At 37.8% G+C, this 11,334-nt stretch overlaps 1 protein-coding gene across 3 annotated transcripts; it reads left to right on the top strand.

The window, feature by feature from the left end:
- Window positions 1–399: 399 nt before the first annotated feature.
- AGR2 (anterior gradient 2, protein disulphide isomerase family member) lies at window positions 400–11,023 on the top strand. 3 transcript variants are annotated; one of them, XM_039862451.1, is made up of 8 exons: window positions 400–548; window positions 3,083–3,228; window positions 3,473–3,536; window positions 3,658–3,710; window positions 5,079–5,152; window positions 7,187–7,250; window positions 9,516–9,599; window positions 10,823–11,023. In XM_039862451.1, the coding sequence occupies exons 2-8, from the start codon at window positions 3,090–3,092 to the stop codon at window positions 10,870–10,872; spliced, it is 528 nt and encodes a 175-aa protein (XP_039718385.1). In that variant the 5' UTR covers window positions 400–548; window positions 3,083–3,089; the 3' UTR covers window positions 10,873–11,023. The 3 variants fall into 3 exon arrangements, with proteins under 3 accessions (XP_039718385.1, XP_039718384.1, XP_039718386.1); XM_039862450.1 differs by having other exon boundaries at window positions 428–566; XM_039862452.1 differs by lacking the exon at window positions 400–548 and adding an exon at window positions 704–782.
- The last annotated feature ends 311 nt before the right edge of the window (window positions 11,024–11,334 follow it).

The following is an 11,334-nucleotide window of genomic DNA, read 5'->3' as shown; positions in this document are numbered from 1 at the left end:
CTATAGTAAATGTATATTTTATTTGCCAGGAAGAGGGAAGTTTACCATGGAAAATAATTTATACTATAATGGAAGATAGCAGGTTATATGACCCTAGGGGTTCAATTGTGAATCATCTCTTGTGTGTTTTTGAGTAAAGGCAGTCTATCCAAGGGGAGAAAAAAAAATCTACAAACCACATAGTCCATCCAATCACATAAAGACAAATCAACCTTCAGGCAAATCAAAAGTCTTCATTTAAAGCTTACCTGGATTTGGCATGCTGCCGATCTTGTCCAAATCCCTTAACAATATACTTCCACAAACAGTTAAAAACATGCATACTGAAAATCATACCCTTTGCAACGTTATTTTTAAAAACAAGAAAATCTTTATCTCAAAGGAGACAATCGCTTAGAAAAAGCAAAGTTCCTCTCTGAGTTTGCAACATGTAAATAGGGATTAGTGGGTGGGATTGCGGTGTGCTCCGGTGCATAAATAGAGGTTGGGCAGAGCTGGCACACTAGGAAACTTGGACGGCACAGAGGCCACCTGGCTCACACAGACAGGTGGGTGGGGAACTCCAGGTAAGATTCCTGACAATAGCGTTGGAGTGCTCAGAGTAAGCTTTGGCCTTTGATTACTGTGTAAAGTTGCAGGCAATCAACAGAGAAGTGAAAGGTAGTTTCAAGGGCACTTGAATGGGATTTGAAGAGAGAATAAATGAAAATTTCACCAAAGATTTACTGGGGCCTTTCTTTGGCCAGAGCTGGCAGAGTGCTCCGTTCCTGAGCTGGTTCAAGGTAATGATTTCTCCCTTGGGAAATAAGAGGTGTAAGAGTAGATGAACTCTACTTGTTTTTAAACCTGGGACAGGGCCCAGGGTCTTCTGTCACTGTGCACTGGACACCTATGTAATGCTCCATTTCTCTCCCACTGCCTAAAGCAAGGCCCATAAGACTAGGAAACTTTAGCTCGGATTGCCTGCTTGGAACTGCAGTTCAGAATATTACTGCAAGTCAGAAAAACAGTTCTTCGCTATCTGGTGCAAAGATATTCTTGTTGCTCTTCAATCTTTAAATTCATGGGATAGAATATAAGAGGAGAGATCTGGGTGCTTTCCTGAAGCATTTATGAAATTTATGAATAGAAATACTGAAACCTGCAAGTTCATTCCTTGCCAAAGATAAGAGGACAGATAGAGCGACCAGTAAAAAGTGCCAGAAAGGGAGGGAGGGAGAAAGAGAGAAAGAGGTGGGGGGACGGAGAGGGGGGAGAGAGAGAGAGAGAGAGGTGAGAGAGAAAGTTTGTGTCTAAATTGTCAATATCTTCCATTGTTAGCATTCTGTTTTGAGGTGGTTTAGGCAGGAAGTTTACAGAGCAGGGTCTATTATGAAAATTCGATAGAATGAAATCTCAGAAAGTCAGCTCACAGCAGGATGTTTGTTCAGCAGGAGTTATATTAGTCTTTGTTGAGTCGTCCTACCATAACATGTAACATATCAATAGTTCTAACCTGTAAGCTGTGGAGCTATCACAAGGGCTATTAAGTGCCACTTGCACGACAAGGACTGTCAATGAACTAAATGGGTAAAATGCTTCATCATCAATTCACAATTATTTTTTTAATATACATAGATGCTGTTGTTATAACTAAAATACAAAATCAGACGTTTGTTCATAAAGCCAAAGTAGCTATTTGCTATGATGTTTCTGAATCAACTAATATTGAAAAAGTACGATTACTCTCCCATAAAAGTGCCTGGGTTTTTTTTAACATTAAGTCTTTGTACTAAGAAAGCTGGAAATTGTTGACTTGTAGTACATTTGAGTTGTTTCTGCAGAACATTAGGATACAAAAATTGTTCTTGGCATTTCCACATCTTTATCAGTGTAAAAAATGAAGAAAGTATATCCTAGCTTTTTTTTGTTTTTGTTTTTTGAGTTAAGACATTCTGTGGCTATGTACTATGATTTGGATAATTAGTCAGTTTAATACAAGGCATCATCTGGATTTGGTGATTTAGCAACACTTTTTAAAAATCAGCTAACAATTGGCAAAGGGTCCCACTCAAGCTATCAGAACATGGGGAACTTTTCCCCTTAAAAATACGAAGCATTGATAGTCCATCCTGCTTCCTGTTCAGAGCTTATTTGCTTTAATTCAAAACCTACACCAATGTTAGATATTTAATTTTAAGCAATTTCAGTCTTTGACTCTACTAAAATCCCAAGTCTCCCAGCTTTGCGTGTTATGGTCCCTGGATAACTGTAGTGATTTGCTAGCGAGCTCACTTTGAGAGCTCGCTGTCTCCCTCACTCATTCATGGACCTTGTCTTGCCATTCACATTCCTGTTCACAGACACTTTCTTCACAGCAGTTAAGTGACAAACTTTGCAGGTTTTAAATTAAATAAGGAATCATTTTATTCAGATCTTATTTTTCAATGGCAATGTCCCCATTTGAACAGAAGGCTAAAGAACTATGTATGTTTAGAGTAATTGTTTCAGGTTGGGAAAATGGGAGCCAGCACTGCAAAAGGGCAAGATCCCGGAGCCTTGGTTCTACACCCATCCCATAAATCTTCACCCGTCTGAATTTCAGATTCTTCATCTATAAAATGAGGCATTAGGGAAGTGATTAAAAAAAGAGGTAATCTATAAGATGCCTTCCAACACTGAAAATGTTTAAGCATAAAATTTAAATGTAAATTTCCTTAGTTATAAGAGTATATATATCTACTTATTTTCTTAAAATCTATCTGTATCTGTTTCTTAAAATATATCTATATATGTTTGTAGATTCCTATAAAGATCTACATCAGTTTAGTTATATCTGTATAAAGCTAGATGATAATTGATAGATGATAGATAGATAGATAGATCGATAGATAGATAGATAGATAGATGATAGATAGATGATAGATAGACAGATGATAGATATTCACATTGCATTCTTAGGAAAATTCTGTAGAAGATAGTTTTTCACTGATTTTGCATATTTTCAATCTCAGCTAAATCTCAATTCCTGTTGATGACAGTCTGAAGATTTCGAAGACTGCTAATTTCCTTTTGTTGATATTTTACCTGTTTTCCATATCAGATTTGCCATGGAGAAGATTTCAGTATCAACATTCTTACTTCTTGTGGCCCTCTCCTACACTCTGGCTAAAGATACCACAGTCAAACAGGGAGCTAAGAAGGACACAAGGGACTCTCCACCCAAACTGCCCCAGACCCTCTCCAGAGGTAGGAGTCAGCCTCTCGTCAGCTTCCAATGCTATTAAATTGAGAAGCTGAGACTCGTGTGCTGAACGTATTTCTGTAGGCTCCCTCTAGATTTATCAAAATTTTATAATTATTTCTACTTTCTCTAGAGGTTTTTCTTCTTTAGTATCAAGTATATATTTCCAGTCTTTACCATCAAAGCTTTTCAACAGCTTTGGATCTGAAATTATAATAGCTTTAAATACACTGGTTCATTTTGTTTTAGGTTGGGGTGATCAACTCATCTGGACTCAGACGTATGAAGAAGCCTTATATAAATCCAAGACCAGGTAAAAATATTAAGGGTTACGCAGAGTTCTCTCAAAGCTCTCAAGAGCACCATCTAGTGTTATTTAGTTATACATGAAATCCTGCTCATTAAAAATTACCCAATCTCTTTTTCTCTTAAAGCAACAAACCCTTGATGATTATTCATCACTTGGATGAATGTCCACACAGTCAAGGTAATTTATTCTTCTAAATATGATTTCCTTTATAGGCTTTTGCTTTAGGACCAAGGTTTAGATCACTCATCTTTCTATCCTTAGCACCTAGCATGGTTGAATAAAAAATAGTATTTCATTTAGTAAGAAGATATTTTAAAGTAACTTCAAATATTTCCACATTTTATGTTAATCATTGGTGCATATCTTGAAAAAAAACAAGCTCTATGATTCGTCCTTGACTTCTTGCTTCCTCTTATACTCCACATCCAATACATCAACAGTTACCATTGGCTTTACCTCTAAAACATAGCCTAAAGTCAGCACCAGCTTCATGAGCATGCAACCTGTGCAGTTGCACAGGGCCCAGTTCTCAGGTTTCCATGCTTGGTTTAAAGTTTTGTTGTCTCTGTCTTCAAATTCTTAATAATTTTTGAACAATGGGTTTCATAGTTTTTATTTTGCACTGAGCTCTGTATAGTATATAGGTCCTGCTCAAATTTAACCGCTTCCCAATTGTCTTATTGCTACTCTCCTGGTCCAAACCAAGGTTGCATCTTATCTAGAATATAATAACTATCTAACTGGTCACCATATAGTCAGCTCTCAAAACAGAAGGCAGAATGAGGCTATTACACATAAATCAGATCCTATCACTAGTGACTTCTCGTCACGGGTCAAATTAAATCCAAATGCTTGACCGTGGCCTATAAAGCTGGACATGATCTGGGTACTGGCTCCATCTTTCCTTACCACTCTTCCCTTTTTTTTTTTTTTTTTGTTTTTTATCTCCAGCTAGCCTGGATTTTGTGCTTTTTCCTCAAACATCTGAGTTCATTTCCACCTCAGGACTATTGTTCTTATTATCCCTTTTGCCTAGTGTGACATACCCCCCAAATCTTAGAATAGATAACTCTCTCATTTCAATGTCAGCCTCCTCAGAGAGGTCTACCCTGATTACTCTATAGCTCTTAAACCTCTTGCTTTGCTTTGTTTTTCTCCAAAGTACATATCTCCACCAAAATTATTAGAAATTATGTTTACTTGTTTATGGTCTATCTCCTATACAGGTATTTGAGTTCTCTGAAAAAAAGCACATTTTTTTTTTCACTTCTCTATCCCCAGTGCATAAAACAGTGCTTACCGCAGAGTAGCCACTCAATAAATCTGGGCTGAAAAAAATCAATCAATAAACAGATAAATACATGAATGGGTGAATGGTGAGAAGCAAAGGTAGTCATTGGCCTAGATATTACTTCACTAATCATTGTCTGAAAGGGTAAAATTGAATATTATGTTAAAAATACAGTTCAACTTAAAATATAACAGAGAATAATGGTTTTAACTGGTGATGAGATGGATGCTTAATGATTTTTCTTTGTATTACAGCTTTAAAGAAAATGTTTGCTGAAAATAAAGAAATCCAGAAATTGGCAGAGCAGTTTGTCCTCATCAATCTAGTTGTAAGTGTACTCTTCACCATCACTGACATCTCCAGTGCTCATGATTTGAAAAGAATGATTCATTTTTCCTATACATTTTAATCACACTGCATGAACTGGGATTTGTTCCAAATATCTCATCTCGAAGACTAGAGAGAAAATAATACTTTATTAGTAATCTATATTTCATGTTAATGTTTTTATTTAGTAATTAATAATTTTAGGTTGTCAGAAAAGTACTCTCCTGTGGGTAGGCTATTCTCTGTTGCTGTAATAATTGAAGGTATTTGTATTTTGCAAATTACTTCCTGTGCCCCTTCCTGCAGTCCTGGCTGTTTTATACACATTCTTAGCCTTTGTCTCCTCTCTCCCTGAAACAGACCTCTCTGACAATCAAAATCTAAACATGTTTATCCTCATGCATTCCCACTAACTTCATCATCACCACCTCTCCTGATGTTCAAGCTTTTTGCCTTAGTCTACCATAACCCTGAGTCAGTTCCCCACCTCCAGCATCCAGCTCCCAACCCCCTCTCTCATACTCTTCACAGGCTGACAAGTTGGCTTCTTCAAAAGAGCATCTACACCAGTAATTCTTCCCCACCTCCCTTCCACAGGATCCTCTTCCTCCTTCCACTCCCTAACAATAGTGCCTTGGTGAATCGTTATTTGACATACTCCTTGTTTTCATATTCCATAGTCTCTATGGGCAACATCATCTACATTGCCTTTAATCAATGGCCGCACACTGATAATTCCCACCTTTTACCCAAGCATGCAACGAGTTTCAACTTGTGTATACGACCATGTTCCAGACATCCCATAATTAGCTTACACTCAACATGTTTGATGTTGACTTTATCAGCTTTATCCAGGCTTTTCAAATAGCTCTTCTTTCCCTATTGCCTATTTTACAGAACATGTTATTCTAGATTGAACTCTCCTACTCTCCCCCAGCAGTCACAAAGCCCTGCGGTTCTAACTTTCAAATATTTTTGTTACTTGGTCACTTCTTTGTAAACTGGGAACCACAATTTTAGTGTAAGAATTGTTCACTTTGCCTAGCTTATTGCAATATTACTAAATGGCTCCCTGCCTACAAGATAAATTCCATCTAATCCTATGTGGGCATCAAGTTAATCACTCCAAAAACCACAGTACCTCTTCTAACATCCCTCCACTGGGTCTTATCTATTTATGAACAAATGCAAACACTGAGGTACAGTGGACAAGGTCATTCATGAGCTGGCCCCTGAAGCCCCTCTCCAGCATCTTCTCTTACCACTACCTCATACATCCCCTATGTTTTAGTCTTTTCCAAAAACTAAATTATTAGAAAAAATTATCAGAAAAATGCTATCCATTTCTACCATGCACAATCTCTCCCCTTTGCCTACAATGATCTCTTTTTCCACGTAACTGACTTCTATTCATTTTTTAAGATTCCTCCTTATTCACTTCATAAAGTCCTAATAGAAAGAACTTGCACACTGATTTATATGTCCTACTCTGGGCACCCATGGCATACGCACATCCTCTATTATAACATTGCATCCACTGGTTCCCAATATTCATTTTCCTACCTGCATCTCCCAATAGGTTACGCATTTTTGAGTGATAAGTGCTGTCTATTGCTAAATAAACTTTTAAATAAAAATTTGATAACTGGATAGATGGATACTCAAGATAATCCTGTGTTTCTGTCAATTTCTCCAAAAATTACTTCTGCTTTTTTAAATTAATCTATTTCCTCTTACTTCATAGAGGACGTCTTCCCCGAATGCTATAATTCCTTCCGAATTCTTCCTTCTTAAACTTTTTTGTTGTTTATCCTATACATTCAGTGCTTTATCTCCTGTTCTGCATCACATTCTGCACTAACTTATTATTTTATGCATGTAACTTGTCTGTCCATCTATATTATAAACTCTTGTGGAAGAGATGTGCCTTACATGATCTTAAGATGCCTAGTACAGTAATGGACACATTTTTGTATTAGCAAGTTTGAAAATAATGAGTAAACAAACTAAAAACTGTTTTTATTTTAAATCTTAGTATGAAACAACTGACAAACACCTTTCTCCTGATGGCCAATACGTCCCCAGAATTATGTTTGTTGGTAAGTAAAAGTAACAATGAGATGAAATGCACTCTGAAAATTACACAAGCACGGCCATTTCTCTTCCTCGGTCTTCACCACCCTTATCTGCCACTCCACCATGGCCAATGCCACCACAAAGCTCTAATGAGGGGTATGATGTTCTTTTAAGTTTCACAAAGTATTTTCATTAGAAAATGTGATCTTCTAGCTATTTTCACAGCACTTTTTCTCACATGCTAATTTTAACTTTTCATCTTCTGCCAGAAACACATCTGAGCAGGACACACCCTGTTAACGGTTTAAATACATTAGTCATTTTCCCAAATACATCAGGTCTGTCAATACTTATTTTTAATCAGGCAAACTTTCAGTTTGTGTGTTAGGCTCTTCTTTCTGACAATGTTGATGATAACTTTAGGAAAGTTAGGAATATGAGTTGAAAAAAAAATCAAGTAGGCATGTTTCTTCCTGCCACTGGAACTTGTCCTATGCTGTTCCCTCTGCTGAAAAGCCTTTCCCACTCTCCCTCTGTGACTTCAAATCACCTAGTTAAGTCCCCAGTCATCACTGCTTTTCACTGACCTGATCAAATCCGCACAATGTGCTTTTGTGTCACAATGTTTCTTTCAATGGTCCTACTTTCCTCGGTCATAATTTAACATTTACTGGGTGATTGTTTAATAAATATTTCTCCCATGGGACTATAAACAACATGTGGCAGGGACTGACCCTGTTTCTGCTCACCATCACATTTTCAGCATCGCCCAGTGGTAGGCTAACAATAAATATTTCTTAAATGACAACAAATTAATTGAGTTTAGCTTTGATCAAAATCTTACTGACTTAAAATCTATAATTAAGCCCATCCCATAAAAGAGCTTACTCTAACCAAGTGGTTCACCTTTGTAATTCCTCCAAGTTTATGTTAAATGTACAAATGAGGAATAAAAAGTAAAGGAAGGAGACAGGATGAACTGGAGCCTTATAGATTTTTTTTTGTTAGGACTTAGAAAATTTAGAACCCCTGAAATTGAGAGAGACTTAATAGGACATCCAGTCTTACCTTGTACAGGAATTCTGTTCACAGTTTTCCCATCTAAGGGAATTTTAACCCGAGTTTGGTTCCTGCAGTCATAAGAAACAACTCCAGCTCAGGAGTTCTCCACACTGTCTGCACATTAGAATCATCTGGAAGATTTTAAAACTCAAGCTGCCCAGGCCATGCCTCAAACCAATTAAATCGGAATCTCTAGGGGTGGGACACAGCGTCAGTATTTTTCAAAGTTCTCCAGGTGATTCCATTGTGCAGCCCAGATTGTGAGCCAGTGGCTGGGTGTTTAAAAGCCTTTTATGTTAACTTAATACCGAGATCAGACCAGCTGCTTGTACCCTCTGTACGCAGTAGCAGGTCGTCAGTCTCTGTTGAAACAAAAGAGTGTCTGTTTCTTGTCATTTATGTTGATCCCAGTCCAATATTCTGAAATGGCAGAGCCTGTCCACTCAAATACCTGTGACAGACTCTGCAAACAAAGAGGTGCTTCTCACATGTCCTCTTTACTTAGATTTCACGACGTGCACCTTTTTCTTCTTCAATCATCTAAGGTTTCTAGACTGCTGTATACCCCAGCACTACCTCCCTTTTAGATGTACGATATATCAAAAATACCTTTCTGTCTGATTGATAACTTCCAGTTAAATATAAAACATGAAAGAAAAAAAAAAACAGGTTTAAACAATACATAAGGGATGACTCCTAAATCTCTATTTTCAAAATGCAACTAATTAACAATAAAGTAAGAAATAGGGATGTTTCATGCTTATTTGACCTTTGCTGCTCTTAAGGGCTTACTTTCTTTTCTTCATTAAAACAAACAAACGAACCTTGGTTTTGAACACTAAGCATTGGATGTTGGTTTCTAATTATCTAGGTTGCTCTTGGTGACACAATTACAACATAATCATTTCAAAAGTTTAAAATAATTTAATACAGAATGTCAATGTTTTCAACAAAACCAAAACACAACCCCAAAGATAATAACCCATCTTCAGGTTGCTACAGATAAGACAGCAGGATTCATAATCTTCTCCGTGGGGCTGTTGATGGCTCCCAGCAGGGCTTTAGGGTACTGAATGCTGGAGGCTGGGTTGCAGAATGGTTGGACACATCCTATGGGACACATGCTGTGTTCCTTTCATTGGACAAGGACAAATACGTGAGCTATGTCAAGCAACAGACGTTACTTGGAAACGTAGCACTCCATGCCTTCTGTCTTTTCCTTACAGACCCGTCCCTGACAGTTAGAGCCGACATCACCGGAAGATACTCAAATCGTCTCTACGCTTACGAACCTTCTGACGCAGCTCTATGTAAGTGCTAAGGCCATTGAACATCTCTATTGCGCTGATGAACATCTCTATGGCGCTGTGCTGGCAGCGGAGGCCACATGACCATGAGGAAGGAAAGGAAAGCCCTGCTCAGGGACACCAGAGAATCAGCTTGACCCTAACTAGTCTCCTCCTCAGGCAAATCACTCTCAGCTTGATCTCATTTTTCTTTAAATCTCAATTGAAGATAAATTTTTTTGATTGGGTATCTTTTTCTCTAGGAGTATTCTATGGCCATATTACCCACTTTTCAGATCTTCTCTTAGTCACACTAGCGTACAACTCTTTCTACCACAGAATTTAGTACAATAGTTGTAGTAATCCACATGCTTTGTTCCCCACCCACCCACCCAAATAATGAAACTGAAATAATTTAGTCTCTCTCATTGAAGTTAAAATTGAGTTCAGTCTTAAAGATCAGTAGTAAAGATGGCTCCAAAGAGTTGCCAAGATATGGCCCTTGGGGTTGCCATAAAATGGGGGGGGCGGTGGGGGGAAGAGCAAGAGGGACTCAAGGTAGATGAAATACCTCGATGGGAAACTCTACTTGTGACACCTAATTAGTCCTTCTGGGAAAAAAACTGAGTTTTGTCCTAAGAACCAATTCTGCTCAATGACTAGTGGCCTAGAACTACACTGCCCAATATGTTATCCAGTAGCCACCTGTAGCTGTTTAATATTGAAATTACTTATAATTTAAAATTCATTTCCTCAGTCACATTAACTATATTTCAAGTACTTGATGCAAAGGCACTGAATATTTGTCATTATTACAGAAATTCTCATCGGGGGCACTGACTTAAAACATTATTTGGGAAAAGATTCGGAAGCTATGTCTTGGCAGCAGAGAGATTATCACAGTCATTAGCAATGACTGGGAGGACCAGCGAAAGCACAGCCCAAGTACTGATCATTCTCAAAATAACAGCACATTATCTTAAGACTTTGGACTCCTTAAAGGCAGGTCTCCTGCATAGGTAATATCATAGTGCCTCGTAGAAAAGGCATTTACTATTGAAAATAACTGGATTGTGATATAAAGCCATTCCTCATAATTTTAGAAAAAAGTTTACAATTAGATTACCAACTATTCACCATAGGATAAAACGATCGAGTTTTATCGATCGAGTATCAGAATTTGGGGTTTATTTTACCTATTAGTACAATTTCTGGTCACATCTTGACTTTCCTTTCTCTTCCACTAGTACTTGACAACATGAAGAAAGCTCTCATGTTGCTGAAGACTGAACTGTAGAGAAAAGACAAAATTTGCAAGCTTTTCCCTCTGCACTAGGCCTTGACACTTGGAACCAGAGGAGATATCAGCAGACCCTGGAGAAGGCAGAAGCACTGGTGGTCACGCTGATCAGATTATGGTTTAATCTAATCATGTGGTTCTAACAGCTGGCTTTCGTTTTTTGTTTTTTGTTTTTTTAATGTGGTGGCAAGTATACATGTGGGAAAACAATGTTGTATACTACCTTAGTGAGCCATACTTTAAAAAAAAAATAAATCCTTTTGGGGGTGTTCAAACTTGTTGTCTTTTTTTCCCCAAACTTGGTCTTTCACAGAAAATCTATTTGGTTCATTCACCAAAAGGACTTCAAAGAGGGGACAAGACAAAACTAGTTCAAGCACTGAAGACCAAAGACAGTCAAAGTTATCATCTCACCTCACTGTAGCTTCTCACTGGGTGACCAGAGGTAGACATTAGCTT

The sequence above is a fragment of the Pteropus medius genome, unplaced genomic scaffold, assembly GCF_902729225.1.
Source record: "Pteropus medius unplaced genomic scaffold, Ma_sr-lr_union100, whole genome shotgun sequence".
NCBI classification, from domain to species: domain Eukaryota; kingdom Metazoa; phylum Chordata; class Mammalia; order Chiroptera; family Pteropodidae; genus Pteropus; species Pteropus medius.
The sequence above is the reverse complement of the archived record's forward strand: the minus strand, read 5'-3'. Positions and strand labels throughout refer to the sequence as shown.